The sequence below is a fragment of the Phragmites australis genome, chromosome 5 (assembly GCF_958298935.1).
Source record: "Phragmites australis chromosome 5, lpPhrAust1.1, whole genome shotgun sequence".
NCBI classification, from domain to species: Eukaryota; Viridiplantae; Streptophyta; class Magnoliopsida; order Poales; family Poaceae; genus Phragmites; species Phragmites australis.
The window spans coordinates 14,723,147-14,743,844 of record NC_084925.1 but is presented as its reverse complement, the minus strand read 5'-3'; the positions used below and the strand labels follow the sequence as shown (position 1 = coordinate 14,743,844).

Genomic DNA, 20,698 nt, shown 5'->3' with positions numbered 1-20,698 from the left:
CACTTTGATGTGCACTCTTCATCTTGACCACATCTCTCAAAGAGATCATCTCTCATGTAACTAAAACTAGTGCAATGCTCATGCGTTGCAACAGATTCTAAATCGAACACCTCTATATGCATTCTTATAAAAATCGTATGTATTTTGGTCCTTCTCATCTAAGCTAACAACAACTGGAGCTAATATTTTAGTTTTAAGACCATATGATAGTTACAATCAGTTAACGCCTGATAGATCTCAAAGCATTGTACTCAAGCAATAAGATATTAAGCTAACAACAAATTGAGCTACGCATCGACGCAGGGACCTCGGAGTAGAACAGCTGTAACACCTACTTCACAACTAAGCCTATTTATTTGAAAATAGGACATTTTGACAGCAGTTCCTCTATAAAGAGGTATAACTGACCAAAGAAAATATCACAGGCAAACAAGAGTAGGTATAACTAGCCTGTAAATAGAGTCCACCACGACGCTACCAGCGTCGTACCACAACAAAAAAAAAAAGCAAACGACAGACCATCAGACACATCACTTGTATTCACCGGTTGAGCTATCGACATCATGGTAAGATAGTGTGTGCAACTACCCAGATCCAACCCCAAAATGCACGTCAGCAGTTAAACATACCTGTAAAGAATTAGCAGGGGGTGAGACAAGCTCAGTAAGTAACAGCTATGAATATAAACATACCTCACTTCGATCAAAAGTATTTGGAAAAATAACCATTCTTCTCACATCAACAAGAAAAACACTTGGTGTTAAGGAGATCATTATTTCAGAATATTTGTCGAGAAGAAAACGACAAGTTTCAACCCCTTCATTCAAAAATATTTGGGAAATAAACATTTTTCTCACATCAACAAGAAAACACATGGTTTTAAAGAGATCGTCATTTCAAAATATTTGTCGAGAAAATAACGACAAACTTCAACCCAGTCTTTCACAAAATATGGCATTCAACTCCCAGAATTCTGAATTCTCTAAATATCATAAAAAGAAATGTATGAATGCCATGATGCAACTCCATTTGAGAGCTGGACGATGCCAACTCCTCATGCAACTCCATGTACCGGTACGAATCACGCGCGATAGCAGTGATCGGCCTTTATCACCATATGAAGTGCATAAATACATATGTATGCATGTGAATTGACGTCAATTCTTTATTTCTTTTTGAATGGCTCATGATAAAAACCACAACTGATTCATAAAGATAAACTGATTTCACAAAGATAAACTGATTCATGAAGATAAAGGTACAATCCAACTCAACAAGAAAAGTATTGATTTAAATAATTAAATGCAACGCCATCCATGATTTAAATGGATTAGAAAAGAAAACCATATACTTCAATTTTATTTGCAAAAGAAGTAAGACATGAATATAACCATAGCATAGAACCACACCCCCAAGTTACTTGCCTTTCACCAAAAGCGACGAATCAAAAGCAAAATCACGGCCGCCCAGAAGAGGTACCACCTGAACAGGTATGTTATTAGCACTAAAGTACATTTGAAGCACATAAAAAATGAAGCGTCAACCCTACATCGGAAAACGTCGCGTCTACGCCGACATTTCGGACAACTGAACAGAGAGTTGTATCGCATGAAATGGTACACTATTTCCAATTTAGGATTGAACTAAAAACCTCATTACTTAGATTTCACTTCGACGAACTGAATACTGCAACTAGGGATGTCAACGGGGCCCCGTTCCCCGTTCCCCGACGGGGAATTCCCCTATTAGGGGACGGGGATGGGATCATTTTTTCCCCCACGGGGAGTTTAATGGGGAAAAAATCCCCCCCGTCGGGTATGACGGGGCGGGGATGATTCCCCATCCCCCGTCCCCGTTTCCCCGCGGGGCCCCGAATATTAAGTTTTATTTTTATTAAGCTGAATTTATTTAACTTCAATCGGCCCAGCCCAAAAATTTCTACCTAATTACAATCGGCCCAGCCCAAAATTCCTTCTCGATAGCGGGGACGGGGACCCCGTCGGGTACCCATTCCCCGCGCGGGGGCGGGGATGGGGGAATTTTTTTCCCCGCGAGCGGGGACGGGGACGGGGACGGGGAAATTTCCCCCGGTCGGGGACGGGGATGGTTACCCATTCCCCGCAAGAATATTCCCCGTTGAGATGTCTAACTGCAACTCGTATGTCGTATCTTCGAGTCAACCACGATTATCAAAATGAATCAAACTATTGATCACATGAAATGATACGACACGAATTAACTGATTGATTTAATCTAATCACAAACGTCCAGAAAATTACCGAAAATTCGCCTTCGAAAGTTTGACGACGAATCCGACGAAATTCCGAAAATTTCCAACTTTTCCCCTTCTTTTTTTTCCTTTTTCTCTCTTTTTTTTTCCTTTTTTTCATTTTTTTTCTTCTCTTTCTTCCTTCTCTTTTTTGCTGGCTTCTCTGCTCTGCGTCGCTGGGTTGCTTTGGCGACACACCGAGGGAGAGAGGGGGAGGCGCCGGCGGCGGGGCTGGCGGTGGCCGGCGGGCGCGGCCGGCGGCGCGTGCAGCAGCGGCGGCGGCCGACGAGCGCGCGGACGGCGGCGCAGCGGCAGCGCCGGCGACGCAGCAGGGGGCGCGGCGGCGGCGGCCGGGGCACGGCAGTCGGCGGGCTGCAGCGGCGGGCTGCGGCGGCCGGCGGCTAAACCCGGCAGGAGAGAGAGTTCGCGAGAGAGAGAGAGAGTTCGAGAGAGAGACCGCACACGGGGAAGAGTCATCCAGCACTTATCCTCTCTTTTTTATATATATTTTTTTTTCAAAACAACGAACGGTCTAAGTTTATTGGGCTCGCTACGGGTTCCAGAGTGCCCGGAACGGACATATGAATAGCAAAATGGGTTCGTCTCGACGAGATGAACACAACCGCGATCTCCGATCGGTCATCCGAGCAACAGATTAAAAGGTCAAGATTTGGTCAACTCTCTCTTTTTTTTTTCCTGAAAATCCAGTATTACAACAACTCAAGCTGCGCTATACCACAGAATACATCGGAGCAGGCCAGGATCACAAACTGGGGGAGTCGCCACCCTATGCTTAGATTTTGGCCAGCCTTGACACAGCGCAATCTCCACATCTCAACCAGTGCAGCTGCTGCCAACGCTGAAATCGCTGGAAAACGGCCAATACACATCCGCTGCAGTAGCGTAAGCCCTGCAGGATTTCCAGTGTATCTTCTGCCTAATGGGATCACAATGCTGTCCTGAAACACGACCCAAACCATCATAAAGATTACCTCAGCGGAGTTCAGAGAAGCAGCAGGCACAGAGAAGGATCCGACCTTGGTGTTCATTGCATTCCCCTGTTGAATGAAAGTGGTAGCTGTTTGGGCCACTGAAGCTGCATAGAACACACAGGCTATCCTTTATTGGGAGCATCCGGACCAGAATCTTCACTTCCTCCACCTGAGTTACTGTACATAATAACCATGGACAACGGCTATCCTTTACGTCTTGGTCCGCTAAAACCACAGCAGCCTTATCTAAGCACTTGAATGAGTCCAAATACCCAGAGTGTTCAGCGTAATTTCAACCAAAACACGAGGGAAAACGCAGCCTGTACCATAATATTAAACAAAACATTAAAAACAAAAAGAGGAAAATGCACTTAACCAGTCATGAAAATTTGTAGTTTTAGGATGAACTATACAAAGGTATAGACTTTATCTCACAGAACATGACAAAGAAATGCATGTCACAGTTAGGAAAGAGAATTTAATTCAATCTGATGGGCAAACAGAGGCTATATTGTACTATAGTTGCATTGAAATTTTTTTAGGTCCCTTGCAAGTTATTTTTGGCTACACCAGCAAGTCCTCACGACCAGTGGGAGTAGTTGAAGGAAAGGTTCCCTATGAGTATCAACTGGGTTTTAGCTCACTTTTGTTAAGCTTCATATGAATAAATCAAGACCATATGCCTAAGTTAGAGTGTTTGCACGAAAGCATCCTTCTGATGCGAAGGTAAAATTTTGACAATAGGCCCTACTATATGAGATTTTTTTGGGGTAACGTATAACAGTTTCATAAGTTACTTTTTGCTCACAGGATCTCGTAGCTGTTTCCAATGGAGTAACAAACTTTCGAGTCCAGGTCGTAGGTCCAGATTATCATTTTTGTGCTCTAATCATGTAACTCAAAGGTGCATTTAAAAGTTGATTTCAAAAAAACAATTTTCAATCTTTCTTAAGAGGAGTTGCTTTTCTTTCATCATACTAAGTTTCAAACCTGCATAACTGTAGGTCATGAAGCAAAATGTAAACAAAATGTTTGAGATTAGACTATTGTTATCTTTCGAATGTCTCTTTGAAGGTCATGAAGCAATCAGACTACATTACCAATGTAAGCCAAATTTCCCTGCTATGATGGCTTCGAACTCCGTTTCCATATTGGGACAAATCGTGGGTTTGAGCTCATTTGTTTGGCACTGCGTTGCTTAATTCAGTGTCATTCCCTTCAAACTATAGTGTGCTATCAGCAGGAACTGCCGCTTTTCTCTTCTTATTAAAAGAGGCAACAAATACCATTACAGTACTCTTCAGTGGGCTCCCAGTTGGAAGTTGAACCCTGTAGGCTGGTGTTCCAACCAAAAAGGCAACTGTAGCGATAACAAGGCATATCAAGGAGATTCAAAATCCAAGAGACCAAGCAACATTTTGTTGTATCCAAACAAGGACAGTGCACGAGATGAACACTCCAAGATTGACAGCGATGAAGAACCAACTGAAGAATAATTGCTTCTTACTCTCTTCGAGATTAGAATCATTGTATTGGTCCACCCCGAAGGGGAGTAAAGCTGACTTGACGCCCCCAGTACCAAGCGAAATGAGGTACTACAATGAAGCAAAGAGCACAAAATACTGAAACCCTGTTGCAGGAGGGCAAGATGTTCCTTCACATGAGGCAGGACGTAGTGATAGAATGACAGCAGAGGTGGTAATTACGAGCAACCCCTATTTGCGGACAATCAAGACACATAACGTGAAGTGTGAACAAACACCAGTGATTATAAAGGAAAAAATTGTCACATAGTTTGAGAGAATTAGTAAATAAAGATAGTGCCAGCACTCACAACGACATAGAATATAATAGAGATAGCTATGGTCTTGTACTTTCCCCAGTATGTATCAGCAAGAATGGCTCCAAGAACCGGTGTAAGAAACGTGGCACGGTTCCATGCATCAACATTTGCTGCATTGGAAGCAGTAGTTCCATGGAGGACCGTTCCAAGATAGATGACCAAGTTGAGTGCGATACCGGAGTAAGCAATGCTCTCCAAGAATTCAAAGGCTGGGGATGCAAAAAAGCCCGAGTGGTTAGAGAAGCAGCTTGACAGAAAAACAAGATAGTAAGCTGACACCAACGCAAGAGCTTGGCAGGAAAGTATACTGCTTAAAATATGCTTGTGTTGAGACGATATATACCTAAAACAATGGCAGGAGCCTTCCAGTTGAAGGGCTTGCTATAGTACAGATCTGATGAGGAAACCTGTAGGGAGAAAAGAAACGGAGATCTGGTTATGGTTTGCTATCAACAATCTGAATGTTCTGCTGCAGACATATACCCACGCAATCACTATGGCTTGTATATAGAACATCAAATTTTAGCACTTCAAAAAAGAGTGATGTTCCAATCCAGTTTATCATGAACACGAAAGAAATCAAATATTTGATGAGCAATAAGAATACTACCTTTGTGGCATAATGCACAGCGGCCTTGGAAGATGCATATCCAATGGAGCCAGGCAGATACCCACGGTTAAGACCAGCAATAGATGAAATGTTAATCACTGAGACACTGAACCTTTTAGCTTGGCATTACACATGCGAATACAGACATGTTTCACCACGAGCCATAATCCAGTGAGGTTCGTCTTGATGAGTTTATCCCATTCATCCTCAGGCCAATCCAGTGTCGAATGCACTCCAACTGATGTACACAAGGACATCAATCTTATATGCCATTGAAGCCGATATGCACTTGGTTCACTAACGAAAAGGAATTGCAAATTTGAGCTTAACTTGATGAGTATTTTGCATTTGAAGATTCATTTAAACCCTAGAAGGACATAGTTCAACCTTAATTCAATTGAAGGAAACAGAACGCTCGCACAGCAGAGGGCAAGTAGGATACCTCGGACGCCAGTGTTGTTGACCAAGGCATCAACGCGGCCAAAGGCGTCCCAGCCCTCTGCACCGCGGCCTCAAGGGCTGATCCCCCGGCGGCGACGTCGAGCTCCACGGCCACCGACCGGGGGCCCTCGGCGGCCGCGGAGCCGTTGATCTCGTCGCAAAGCGAGCGGAGGCGGTCGGCGCGGCGGACGGCGGCGACGATGCGGCGGACGGCGCGTGCCAGGTGGAGGCAGAGCTCGCGGCCGATGCCAGAGGAGGCACCCGTCACCAGCACCACCTGCCCCTCCATCCTGCTCCAAGGCGGCCGCCCGCGCCGCCGCCGCGCTCATCTCTCTCACTCACTCCCGGTGACCGGTGCTTCGGTCGACCCCCACCCATGTCTCCTTCGGTTTCGTCGTCGATGCTGGGTTCCGAGTGTGCGATGGGGGCGGCGGCGGGGGTGGGGTGCGGTGGCCTGGCGGAGAGGCCGGATGACGGTGCGGAGGCGAGGTGCGACTAGGGCGTGGAGGCCGGGGTGGGCGGCGCGGAGGCCGCTGCCGAGGTTTCCATCGGCGACGGGATCGGGAGGCGGCGAAGGGACGGGATCGGGAGGCGGCGGAGGGACGGGATCGGAGGGGAGGGTTCCTCGGTGGGTCCTCGGGGGTGGTAGGAGGGCTGGGCGCGGTTTTTTCCGGCTGATCGGTCCACCGTAGGTTTAACGGGTTTTTTGGCCAGTTTTGTACCGAGGGAGGGGTGAGCAGGGTTTAAGTTAAGCTAGGTTACTGTGCACCGGCGGTAATCGAAAAATCTGATTATCGTGGTTGAATTGGACCACGGTAATCGAAAAATCTCGAATTTTTAAAAAAATTCAGATAAAATTTATTTGAATAAATTTGAAATTTAGCAAAAAATTACGATTTTAGCCGCTCGGTAACCGGTTGAATTGGACCGGTTACCGAGCGGTTTTTGCGATTTATCGAATGATTTTTTCGAATTTTTCGCATTGTCGGTAACCGCTCGGTTTTCTCGATTTATCAAACGGATTTCTCGATTTCCAATGAAGTTCAACAAAAAATCCAAAAATTATCTCAATCTTGTAAAATCAATAACTAATTCATCTGAGCTTAAAATCAAGTAAAATAAATTTTGTTGGTTTTCTTGTAACATGATCTACATGATAAAAGTATTTATACTCATAAAAAAGTTCAAATTTTCTGTGAGAAAATGTATTTGGTAAACTAAGTTAAATACATAGTTTACTCTTTGCTAATCCAAAAATTATGAAACTAATTTTTTTAGTCTTCTTACATGATCCTATGTATTTTAAAAATACATGAACTCATGAATTAGTTATCGTAACATGCAGGATTGTGTAAATGTATTGCGACTAGATTAATTCATAACTGACTCATCACACCTCAAAAATTAGTGAAACCACTTTTATTAGTTTATTTATACTATAATTTATGTAGAAAAAATAATAGTAGACATGAAAAAGTTAATTATAGTATTGTTTCTTAACATATTCACTTTATGCTTGTGAACTTTGTAAAAATCATAGAGAAATTAATAAAACTCTAAATAAAATAAAATCAATTTTAAAGATCCTCTTAAGATACGTTCTACACAAGAAAAATATGTTTTTGCATGTTAAACTTTACTTAATATGAGTTAATAACTGAGCCACATGCTTCAATTTTTTTATTTTTTTCAAACTTACTCCCTATAGAATATGATGTAAACGTTATTATTTTTGAAAATATTTTTCACAAAAGGTCTTAGAATTGTGTCTAGTTTTTTTAAGATTTTTTTGAATTTTTTTATTTTTTTGAATTTTTTGAATTTAAAGTTGATTACTGTTCTGTTTCTGAAACCGAGCCGGACCGAGATGGCCGGTTATCGCTATTTTTGCTTGGTTACCATCGAATTTTTGAACCCTGGGGTGAGAGGGGAGGAGGGGGCACCAGTTTTTTTTATTATGTTTTTGTATTTTTTTTAAAAAAAACTATGTTTTTTTGAAAAAATATTTTTTAAATAGACGATTGGTTTCTACATTAATTTTTTTATTTTTCAATATATAACTTTAAAAAACGTCTCTAAGTGAGTTTCTCAGTTTTAGTTTATTTTCCTTATAAAACAAACAGAGTCTAACTCATATTTTATAGGTTGTTATATACTTGTAATTAAAATAATAAATTAAATGTTGGTGTCATGGGACATGGAGTAGAATTTTGACACTGAATATATTTCAAAACGCATATATTGTTACGCATGACACCTTTATAACGACTGTTTTAAAATTGCGAGAAAATTGACACTCAAGGTGTGCATCTGCATACTATATTTTCAGGAGAGGTATTTTACTAAAAAAAATTGTATACTACTCATTTGGCAGCACTTGAATATCAAGATCCATTGCACATATGATCTCTTACCAAAACATCAATAATATATATCTATCATTCATTCCAATAAAGAATTGACAAGAACCAAGAATATTTCTTGTAAACATTGTTATCACAGTATACATCAAAATGAGCAAGGATCTGAATTTTGGTCTGAAATCTGAATAATGCCTTTACATCAATGATCCTTGGATCTGAATTTTGGCGATGCATGAGCTCCCAGATCTGCACGGCGACGCATTAGCATCGACCATTGAGACTTCCGGAGGATTGCTCCCATTCCAGCTCCTGTTCCTCCCTTTCGAATCTCTTGGCCAAGTTCTTGGCTGCTGCAAACACGTTCCTCGGCCTCTCCCATCCGCCACCGAAGATGCCATGGCCTTCCTTCGGCTGTGGACGTGACAGGAACTCCAGCATCGGAAGCTCCTGGCTCTCAACCCAGTGGATGCAGTCCACAGGGCAGGACTCCACCGCCACCTGCCATTGCACAACGGATTTCAATCAATCAGCAAAGCACTGGCAGGAACAGCTCCAGAGTGATGTCTATGCTGGGTCAGAATGAACCATCCAACAACCTGAATCTGCTGCTCCAGGTCTCCGAACTGAACCTCGACGTGTGCGCTCCCGAGAACATCATCCATGGCAAATGTCTCGGCTGCATGATGCAAGCACTCCCTACACGGTTCAAATCGCCGAATAAAATCATGAACTCAAATCTCAGATCAAGATCCAACTGAACACCACCTTACCTCTCAGAGTCTCAGTCTGCTTCGACGCCATCGACTACCGCCATACCACAGCACTCGGCGATGATGAAGAGCGCGCCCTTGCCATTGCAGTCGATTTGCAGCGGCCCGCCCTCGACAGTCAATCCCTCGCCCCTTTGCCTCCCAGATATACAGCTGCCCGCCCTCGGCAGTCCACCCCTGCCTCCCAGATCTGCACAGCAATGCATGAGCTGGATGGAGATCTCGGCTTGGGGGGTTTGTTGGGGTAGCTCGGCGGCTTGGGTGATGAGGCGCGCCATGCGGAGATCATCAGCGGTGGGTGCTTGGCGAAGTGGAGGAAAGATGGCGCGGCATGGGGCATGGGGGACCTCCGCGATGGAACCGGCTCCTCCGACGTACAGTGACACCGATTAGTATTACGTGACTTGCTAAATAATAATTTGCAGTAAATCACTGTTCACTAGGTTACTGTAATGGATCGCTGTTTACAGGGTATTGTATACAGTCTCGTTTACGAAATTACTGTTTGTTGGACCACTATCCACACGTCCTGTTTATGGAGGAAAATCACGACTATATTAGAGGAGTCGATTCCCTTGGGGAATGATAGTATAGCATAGATGAAGGTTGATGTATATAAGAGGTGGCAATTGCAGATAAATGCTAGCGAACTATAGGGGCACTCTCATATACACGTCCTACTAAAGAAGCTCCGATAACATGTGGCTTCTAATGCATGTTTAGTTCACGTATAAGTTTATCATGTCTAAAATTAATTAAATATGATTTTATCGTAAAAAGTGTGGTTAATAAAATCTTAGCTATAAGTGTGGCAAAATTAGTAAAAAACTAAGTATATGATGGACCAATGAACTAAGAAAATATGGCTTATCATAGTTGTAGCAGTCAATCAAACAATTACCTAAAAATATATGATATTACTAACCTTAGACATGATAAACTCAGGTGTAAACCAAATATGCCCCTAATATATTACGGGCTTTTGGAGGGTCTTGCTTCTGAGAGACCACTTTCAAAAGTATAACTTCCCACTTTTAAGGGTTACGGAGGTGTTTGGTTAGAGAACAAGATTTGATGAAACATGATCATTACTATTTTTGGATGATTCAGTTTTTTATTTGGTTAGATGGATAAGACGAGTTAGTTTTATATTTGGTTGGTGTTATACGAGTAGACAAATTGAGTTAGTTTTCTGTATTGATTGGATGGATGCGACGACTTCTTTATTAATGAGTGGTGTACTTACATTTTTCTACATATATGCTCACCAAGTTCTAGATTCTACAGTTTAGGACAACAAATTTTCAATTGATGCAAACGGTATTCTAGAAATTAAATTTAATACTCTAAAACCAAATGGAGCTAACACACATCAGTAAGAGGTGAGAGGAAATCGAGGGGAGGCGTGGGAGTCGCCCAAGAGCACTGTAGCATGGGGATAAGAAGGAGATCACCTACATCAGTCCTAGAATGATGCTTCTAACTAACTGCTTTATGCTAATATAGAACGAAATAAGTGCTTCTAAAAAACCACTGTAATGCCAAATAGAGCCTTAGCGTTTGATGCTGTATTTCCTAGCAAAATGGCCAAAAATGCCACAACCTCTGGACCCTGTTTGAATAGAGCTAGAGTGAATTAGATCTAAACATATAAAAATTTATAGAACAATTCCCCCTTTTTTCAAATAGGCAGCACAAGTTGTTACATTTGAGTCTACCTCCCGTGCTTCACCACACACCATGTAGAGCAGACCCAAGCGAATTATATATTGCTGGTTGTTGGACTACCAAGCTAAGACTATGCTCAAGGGTTTCCCGTCACGGGCGAAAATCCCATCATGAAGGGATTTTCGTTCCCTGGGATTTTCGTTCCCTTCAACGCTCCAATGGTTTTCCTTCACGGTTTCTGTCACGAAAGGATTCCCAGGGTCATTCTCTTCAGGACGGGATTATCTCATTTTTCCCTTCGCGATTTCTCTCGAAGAAAAGTTGTTGAAGATAAGAGAAAATAAAAGGAATGAGAACTAAAAAGGGAATATAGTTGCAGATAGTTTAAGCCCAATTGTAGGATTTTGATTCAACCCTCTAGTCACTTTTCATTTACCTGCTCTCATCACCCATCTTGGTCTGCTGCAGTCATTTGTCCCCTATGCTTGAAAGGAAATTTTCCTAAAGAAATTAAATCCACCTAATTTGTCGGAGGATTAACTCCAGTCGCAGGGATCCCGAGAGACCCCTTTTTAGAGATTCGGCCGGAGGATGATCCTGAGTACATTCGTCGGAGAAATAAATGGGAATGAATGCAACTACCGGTGGTGGTGGAATGATCTAGTGCAAAAAGAAGTAAATGCACCAGAATTTAGACAGGTTCGGGCCGCACGTGGGCGTAATACCCTACTCCTGTATGGACACTATATCTGTCCTGAGGAAGTCCCTCAAGGATGTTGCTGGTTACAAGGAGGGTTTTCTATCCTAGAGCCTAGGGCTCCCTGTTCTTCGGCTTGTGTGTAATGGCTCTTCTTCAGTGATGTTGTTCGGGGGTGCCCCGGAATTCGGCGTCTTCTCTGAGGTTGGATTCAGCTCTCTCTTCCGGACTCTTTCCGCCTCTTCCTTTTTTTTTGAGATCGATCTTGTCCCATATGCCGCCGGCCTCTTCAAATACATGCCAGCCGCGGTATGCCTCGCACGGGAGGACGCGAACTCCGAGGCGCCTTGAAATGGAAAGGGCGTCATCATCACCTCTGGGCGAAGTGACCGGGGGTGGAAAAAAGCATCCCACGCCCGGTCATCCGTCACCATAAATGCTCTGGCAACGGGCGCCGTGGGGAGGGCCCACCGGGCAATTGCAGAGCGGCCCGGCGTGCCCGCCCTGTCTTGTTCCCCTACCACAGCAGCGCGGCAGACGGAACGCCTCGGCCCTTACGACGTTATCCTGAGACGGGCCGGATGGCACGGGACGGGACCCATGCAATTAATGACCCCACGCCTCTCTGCCAGAATGTGGCAGGAACTGACGCTGAGCGCAGCAGGAGCAGTTGGAGGTGACAGGCCATGCACGCTCTTTAAATGCGGCCTTGGGCCTTTGACTGGCTGACACCTCATCGGTGGGCCCCCTCGGGGGCCTCTGCCAAGGGGCTTTCTGGGTCGTCGAGGTACCGAGTGCTCGGGGGTACTGTTCACCTCCCCGAGCACTCTCTCCCGAGAATGCCTTTCTTATCCTCGGGGAACCGAGTGCTCGGGGGTACTGTTCACCTCCCCGAGCACTCTCTCCCGGGCACTCTTGTACGGATCCACGGGGAACCGAGTGCTCGGGGGATGCAGCCCCGAGCACTCTCTCCCGGAACTTCTTCGGTGGGTCCTCGGGATACTTGGGTGCCCAGGGGCCACCGCTAGCGGCCCCGGGCACGTTTCTCCCGGTACTTAGCTCTCCTGGTCGTCGGGGGACTAGGGTGCTCAAGTGTCATCGTACACCTTCCCGAGCACTTTCTTCCCGGTACTTAGATTTCGTGGATCATCAGGGAACTGGGGTACTCGGGGGCCACCGACTGTGGCCCCGAGCACCCTATCCCGGGACTCGATCTTTCTCACTTTGCGGGAGAGACTCCGCGGGATGGCACCATGTGGCGGATGACTGGCCTGGCCTCGGGATTCGGGGACCCCCGGTTCCTGATACACCGACAGCAGCCCCCGGGCCCATTGGCAGGCAATGGTCCAGAGACTGCGGATGGGCCCTTCGTCGCCAACGAGGCCAAAGTCGGCACTGACGCCACGTGGTGATCTTTCAGATGGTGGTCCCTCCGGTCCGGGCCTTTGGTACGGCCCAACGGGGAGCCGAACGGACGCGCGTCCAAACGACTCCCGAGGCGTGTGACAACGAGGCAGGCAGCACGCGTGGCAACCACGCAAATTGAGGAAAATACGCCTGGCAACTGCTGACACCGCACGACTTGTGGGAGATTCGCCTGGCGGTTGCGTTGACCGGGGAAACCGTCCCGCCGAGTGCGCTGTGGCAGGCGACGTTTGAATTCCCCTGGGGTATAAAAGGAGGAGGGGAGCGAACCGCCCCCCTCTTTACGCCATCTTGCGATCAAGCTCTCGCCCTCTTTGCGCTCCTGAGCCCTAGACTTTCCTTAGGCGATCAGAGCACCTTCCTTTCCCCACCGTCCAGATCATCCCCCACCCCGACGAGATGCCAAGAGCAGGAGGAAGCCACCGCGACAGGACTCCCGACTGCGTGCTGCCGGAGTCCCGCCTGGTGAACAAGGGGGCGACAGACAAGGTTCGAAAGCTGATGGTCCCCGAGGGCCAGCGGGGGGCCTCGGTGGTGACGCCGGCGAGCTTCCCGCTGGTGACAAACCGTCCGAGGCGCATCGTCCTCTTCACTTCCTTCGTGGCGGCCGGGCTGGTGCCGCCGTTCTCAACATTTTTCCTCCAGACCCTCGACACCTACGGGATCCAGTTGGTGCATCTTAGCCCCAACTCCGTCGTCATCCTGGTGGTCTTCGCCCACCTCTGCGAGATGTTCGTGGGGGTGCCGCTGTCGGTGACGCTCTTTCGGCACTTCTTCGTGCTGCGGTCGGCCGGGAAGAAGAGGGGCTTCTCCACCGCGGACGTCGCCGGCTGCTGCAACTTCCGGCTGCGGGACGGCCTGGGGGAGCAATACATTCCCTAGGTGCTGCGAAGCAAGTGGGAGGACTGGCGGCGCAACTGGTTCTACGTCGACGTCAGCTCCCACGACCGTCTGATTCTGCCGGAGATGGCGGAGGAACCCCAGAAGGCGACCTAGGAGGTGCCGCCGCAGATGGACACACGGATGGCGCCAGTCCTGGAGCGCATCGATTTTCTGCGCCAGGCCGGGCTTACTTCGGTGATGGTGGTGGCGGACTACCTGCACCGTCGCCTGGCGCCCCTGCGGGAGCGGGTCCGGCCCTGCTAGCTTTACACCGGCCCCGAGGACATCACCCGGACCCAGATCGGCGAGGAGTGGGACCTGGGCAGGCCGGCGCTGAAGGGCCTGCTCCGGGTGGTGATCGGGGTGGATGACCTAAGCCGGGCGGAGCTCCCGTGGAAGGAGATGGTGTTTTGCGCCAATCCTGACCGGGTGGCTCTGCAGGCGATGCTGCCGGAGTTCGACACCCAAGGGCTGACCGACCGGCCGGGGCGCCAGAACCCCGGGACTATCCAGATCCCCGGGGTGGACGAGGCGACCGGCGAGAGGGCCGAAAGAGGCCCAGCGTGAACCGGTGGCGCGGGCACCGCGGGCGGCGGGTCGCAGGCCAGCGGTGGGGCTGCTGCAGGCAGCAGCCACCACACCGAAGGAGGAGGCGCCGCCGGCAGCGGGGCGGCGACGGCGCCAGAGGACCAGGGAAAGCACCCCCGGCTCGTTATTCCTGTGCCGGAGTCCCCGCCGTCATCATCTCCAGGCGAGGGGGGAAACCGGGGTGGCCAGCCGTCTAGCGCGGGGCCGTCGGTGGGGGCGGCATCTGCGGTTCTGGAACCGCACTTTGGTCTGCTTCGGCCCGATTCGGCGCCCGGAGACCACGCGGCGGCCCCGCAGAGTTCCCGGCGGAAGAGGAGGAGGGAGGACTCTGGGCCAACGCCGTCGAGCTCGGAGTACAGGATTTCGACAGCAAGGTGGCAGTACCGAAGACCCACAGCCGCGTAAGTTTCGTCCTCCCTTCTTTCCTGGGCGTGCTTTACCTGGACTAAACTCTGAGTTTTGATCCCATTCTTCTCTTGCAGGCCGCCTACGGGCGCTGGCGAGAGCCAGGGGCGGCTGGAGACACCGAGGTCGGCGCCACCCCTCGAGCCAGGCGCGCCCGAGCCGAGTGCACCGGCGGAGCCAGAGCCATCGATCACAGCGGTGGAACCGGGGCTAGCGGGCACGGCGGCGGAGCCGGTGAGCACGACGGCGGAGCCGAGGCCAGCGAACGTGGCGGTCGAGACAGAAATGCAGCCGCTGCCCTGCTCCGAGCCGACAACTACGGCCGCGCCCGACCGTCTGGCGCCGTCCGAGTCCGCCCGAGCGCGCCGAGCGCGGGGCAGATGACTGCGCGGCTGTTTTCGGGGACCCCGAGCCCCCCGGAGGAGGCTCGCAGGGGACCCAGCACCTAGCCAGCCCGCCGACCCCCTCCCGGTCGTGCTTGGGAGCGCCCGGGAGGTGATCGGGCGGCTGGAGGCGGCCGTAGCAGGGGAGATGGCGCAGTGGGAGGCGGAGCGCGCCGCTCTGGCCACGGAGAGAGCGTAGCTTACCGCGGCTTGGCGCGTTTTCGACTCCCGCCTCGCCGCGGTGCGCACCGCCAACGAGGATGGACAGCGCGCTATGAAGGAGGAGTGAAAGGCCTTGGAGGAGGCCCGCGCGGAGGTCGCGCGGGAGCGGAAGACTCTGGAGGACGCCCGCGCGGAGGTCGCGCGGGAGCGGGAAGACGCCGCCCGCCTGGCCGAGTAATCACGGCAGCAGGCTACCAGGGCCCTCGCCAGGGAGAGGCAGGCGCAGGAGCGGGAGCAGGAACCGCGAGAGGGCAGCAGAGGCCCTCCAGGCTGACCTAGCCCGCCAAAAGGACGAGGTCGACCGGACCCACGCCGAGCTCCAATACTGGGCAGAGGAGCTCCAGCACGTCGAGGGGGAGCTCCAATGCCGGGAGGAGGACGTCGCGATCCGGGAGACCGACGTCGAGATAACGGCGGTGGACTTGGGCACCCGGGAGGACCTGCTGGCCCGTCGGGAGGCGGAGGTGGCCGAGGCGACGGCGGCCGTTGCTGCTAGGGAGGAGCGGGCCGCCAAGTTCGAGACAGAGCTGGCTGCCCGTGAGCAGGCCCTGTCTGAGGGGTAGGTGAAGCTGGCTGAGGCCCAGGCGCCCGGCGCTGGCTCTGCTGGTATGGCCGGGGGGCAGGGCCTTGAAGAGCGGCTGCGGACCGTGATGGAGGAGCTCGAGGCCACCTCGGTCGAACGGGCCAGCCTGCAGCTGATGCTAGAGGACGTCCTCCGGCGGATGCAGCGGTCCGTGAGGGTGGCCGGGCTCGGGCGACTTCACGTGGAGGAGAAGGGGGCGGGCCCTGGCCGGTTCGCCCTAGGCTTCCAGAAGGTCAGCGAGCGCCTCGAGGATCTGCCCCAGACCGTCCAGGAACTCGCCGCCCGGGAGGGGCGTGGCTTGGCCCAGGCAGTGGCCGAACACGTCCTGGCTTGGTACCGAAGCCGGGACCCGAACTTCCCGCTGGAACCAGCTCAGGAAGGGGTGGTCGAAGCCGAGGAGGAGGCCGCCCGGGAGGCAGTTTGGAGCACCACCGCCGCGGTGGCGGCCGGCTTCGCGCGGGAGGCGCAGCCGACCCCAGCCCCGAGGAGCAGCAGCGAAGGCTCCGACTTCGACTAGGCCTTTGTAGTAGTTTTTTCTTCTTCTTTGTCTTGACGTAAATATGGGAGTGATCCCTCAGAATAGATGTCCTTTTTTGTGAATATAATGGAAGCCTTTCTTTGGGGTCGCAACTCCAGTATTCTTCTGAGTGCTTGATGAAGTTTTTGTTGTTCTTGCTGTTTTCATTTGATGCCCCGAGGAGTACTCAGTCGGACCGACCCCAACCTTTCCTCCCGAGAACGAAGTTGTCCCGACCACTCGTTGCCCGAGCAGTGAGGTATTCTTGGTGCGTTCAGCCCCCGAGCCCTCACGAGTCCGCAACGGCTAAGTCAAAAGACAAAGGCACGAACTTCCTTGCTCGGGAGATAGATCGATCCAGCGCGGAGCACGCCATGACCAGTGAACACTTCTCCACTTTGCGACCACTCAACAAGTAGACTGGAGACACGTGCGAGCGGGAACGCGACCAAGAGTCCCCACGGTTTTGTGGTGCCCGGGCTTAGGACGGACCGGACCGAGCACCGACAGCCCGTCCCTGGGGCCTAGGCTTCGAACTATTCGAGCAGCTCGAGCGATAGGATTACCCGAGAACCCCAGGGACTCGGTAGTGCTCGGGGTCCTGTAAGCAGACCAAACACCACGACCACCATGAAAGACTTCGATCGGAAATTACCGTACATACGGTACACCTTTCTACGGACCGTTCTATCGTTCTAGGAAAAAGTGGACACGGGGCAGGGTTTTGTGCGCGAGGAGACCGTCTCACCGAGCAGATTAGAGTACGAGGGCCCCTGAGGACGACTCGGGAACAAAATATTACTGAATGTAAATTCGTCTAAATTTAACCACTCACCGGATAGCTGTCAGCTTTTCGGCCAACCGATCCAGGAGGGGCAGCGCTCCGAGCTCGGGGTGCCCGGGAACTTGGTTCCCACGGCCAGGGCGCCCGAGCACCAAGGGGCGCATGAGGAGCCCGGGATCAGGCGATCCCGGCCACTCACGCCTAAGCGGTAGGACCACCCGAGGTCCCTTAGGGCCGAGCAGCGACCTGGGCACTGAGGCCCTCGCGGTCGAGCTGCTTTTGCTTTTGACTGTCGATCTGTGACTTAAGAAAAAATAGAGAAATTCTTTGCTTGGTGTGCTCTGTTAGTGCGGTACTCATTATAGACTGCTCTCATTTTCAACCCGAGACCTCTCGAATGCCCAGACCGGCGGACAGAAGCAGGCAGAGGCATAACCCAGAGGTCCTATGGTCCGGTGGCGCCCGGGTATGACAGACCAGACCGAGCACCGACAGCCCACCCCTGGGGCCTAGGCTCTGGACTACTCGAGCGGCTCGAGCGATTGGATCACCCGAGAACCCCAGGGGCTCGGTAGTGCCCGGGAGGCCTGCCACGACACCGAACACCACAGCCTACCACAACAGACGTAAGTTAGCGGCAACTGCCCTCGCGCATACCGATCGAGATTCTTTTATCAACGGGAAAAATGAGAGAGCGGATTTTTCTCACACAATCGAGCATCTCTCCAGACAGATTAAACATATGGGATCCAGAAAAATGAAATTTGACATAAGGATTGCACATTAATATACATATTGTATTGACAAATTTTTTTTACAAGGTTGGGTGACTTACCCAGTTAGTGGTAGCCCCCGGTTCATTTGGGCGGGGGGAAGCCCCCGGCCTGGTTGACCTGAGCCTGCAAACATGGCCATCTACGGGAAGAACTTGCGCAGGTGCTCGATGTTCCATGGGTTGAGGAGCGGCTACCCATCTTCTGCAGCCAACCGAAAAAAGCCTTCTCGCGGGACACCGATCACGGTAAAGGGGCCTTCCCACATAGGGGACAGCTTATTCCTTCCTTCGCGCGACTAGACGCGTCGGAGAACTAGATCCCCCACCTCGAGAGACCAGGCCCGGACGTGGCGCTGATGGTAGCACCGCAGGCTTTGCTGGTAGCGGGCTGCTCGGATGGCGGCACGCCATCGGTGCTCTTCCAAATAGTCGATGTTGTCGCGCCTCTGCTGCTCCAGTTCGCCTTCAGAGTAGGCATGCATCAGAGGGGAGCCTAGAGTGAGCTCAGAGGGGAGGACCGCCTCAGCGCCGTACACGAGGAAGAAAGGAGTCTCCCCGGTAGCGCGACTTGGCGTGGTCCGGTTGGCCCATAACACGGCAGGCAGCTCATCGATCCACCCTTTCCCGTGCTTTGCGAGCACGTTGTAGGTTCGGGTTTTGAGCCCATTCAGTATCTCCGCGTTGGCGCGCTCGACCTGCCCATTGTTCTGAGGATGAGCGACGGAGGCGAAGCAGAGCTTGATGCCGAGGTCTTCGCAGTAGTCCCCGCACAGGGCACTTGTGAACTGAGTGCCGTTGTCGGTGATGATCCGGTTTGGGACACCGAATCTACTGGTGATGCCGTGGATAAACTGGAGCGCCGTGTTCTTGGTCACCTTGACAACTAGGATCGCCTTCGGTCATTTTGTGAACTTATCGATGGCGACATAGAGGTACTCATAGCCCCCGATTGCTCGGGGGAATGGACCCAGAATGTTCAGCCCCCAGACCACAAAAGGCCATGACAGGGGGATGGTGTGAAGAGCCTGAGCTGGCTGGTGAATCTGCTTTGCGTGGAACTGGCACGCTCTGCAGCGCCGGACTAGCTCGGAAGCATCCTGGAGAGCTGTAGGCCAGTAAAAACCTTATCGGAAGGCCTTCCCGACCAACGTGCGGAACGATGCATGGCCACCGCACTCACCCTCGTGGATCTCAGCGAGAAGCTCGCTGCCTTCTGCCCGGGAGATGCATTTCAGGAGGATGCCGCCTGGCTACGCCGGTAGAGATCTCCATCTACTATGGCATAGCGTTTGGACTGCCGAGTAACTCTTTCGGCAGAAGCCTCATCCCCGGGGAGGAACTTTTCCTTCAAGTACCCACGGATTTCGCTCATCCATGAGGCATCTTGAGAACAATCAGCAAGCGCAGCGCACTCACCGGTGGCGGCACCCTGTCGGGGCTTCCCACTGAGGGCACCGGGGTCCCCTGAATTGAGCTCGAGGTTTCCCCTTTGTCCTGTTCGGCAGGCAGGACGGAAGGCCGTGTGAGTCTTTCTTCAAAGACTCCGGCTGGGACGCGCGCACGGGAGGAGGCCAGGCGGGAGAGGTCGTCGGCCAGAGCGTTGTCGCGGCGAGGGATGTACCGCAGCTCTAGACCTTCGAAGCGCTCCTCCAGCTTCCTGACTGCCGCCACGTACTCCGCCATTTGAAGATCCGTGCACTGGTACTCTTTAGATACCTGGTTGACCACCAACTGGGAGTCTCCCTTGACCAGGAGGCGACGAATCTCGAGGCCCACCGCGGCTCAGAGGCCGGCGATAAGGCCCTCATATTCCGCCATGTTGTTGGATGCGCGGAACTGCAGCTGCACGACGTACCGGAGTTTTTCACCCGTTGGGGAGGTGAGAACCACTCTGGCCCCCATGCCTTTCAGTGTGAGGGAACCGTCGAAATGCATGATCTAGTACCCGGGCGAATCGTGCCCAGGATATGTGGAGATTTCTTCTGGAACGTCCTCAGGGACGGGCGTCCACTTCGCCACGAAGTCGAAGAGCGCCTGGCTTTTGATCGCCTGGTGGCTGACAAAGTGCAGGTCGAACTCCGCCAGCTCCACCGCCCACTTGACTACACGCCCGGTGCCGGGCCCCAGTGGGTATGTGGTAACCACCGAGACCTTGTGCGCTTGGAAGTAGTGACGCAGCTTTCGGGAAGCGATGAGCACGGTGTAGAGCAGCTTCTGAGCCTGGGGGTACCTTGTTTTGGCCTCCCGGAGGACTTCACTGACGAAGTACACCGGTCGCTGTACCCGGTGGGCCCGGATTGCGGCCTCACCCAAGGGCCTGCTACAGCCCTCAGGCTCGGCGACGTGGTCGGGGCTTACCGGGTGCTCGGGCTCGACTCCCTAGTCGGGAGGAGCCAAGTGCTCAGGCTCGACCCCCTGCTCGGGGGGAACCGAGTGCTCGGGCTTGACCCCCTGCTCGGGGGGAGCCGCGAGGATAGGGGA

General features: G+C 51.5%; 2 protein-coding genes and 2 pseudogenes across 2 annotated transcripts; 1 reads left to right on the top strand and 3 right to left on the bottom strand.

The window, feature by feature from the left end:
- Positions 1-2,940: 2,940 nt before the first annotated feature.
- LOC133917837 (protein NRT1/ PTR FAMILY 8.3-like) lies at positions 2,941-3,550 on the bottom strand (annotated as a pseudogene).
- LOC133918833 (uncharacterized) lies at positions 3,441-6,847 on the bottom strand (annotated as a pseudogene).
- Positions 6,848-8,534: 1,687 nt separating this feature from the next.
- Positions 8,535-9,656, bottom strand: LOC133917479 (uncharacterized). The gene is made up of 3 exons (XM_062361375.1): positions 9,289-9,656; positions 9,115-9,214; positions 8,535-9,016 (listed from the first exon to the last, which is right to left on the bottom strand). Exons 2-3 carry the CDS (start codon positions 9,178-9,180, stop codon positions 8,780-8,782), a joined length of 303 nt encoding a protein of 100 aa, XP_062217359.1. The 5' UTR covers positions 9,181-9,214; positions 9,289-9,656; the 3' UTR covers positions 8,535-8,779.
- A 4,706-nt stretch (positions 9,657-14,362) lies between these two features.
- Positions 14,363-15,337, top strand: LOC133917836 (uncharacterized). The gene is made up of 2 exons (XM_062361672.1): positions 14,363-14,523; positions 15,031-15,337. Exons 1-2 carry the CDS (start codon positions 14,363-14,365, stop codon positions 15,335-15,337), a joined length of 468 nt encoding a protein of 155 aa, XP_062217656.1.
- Positions 15,338-20,698: the final 5,361 nt, after the last annotated feature.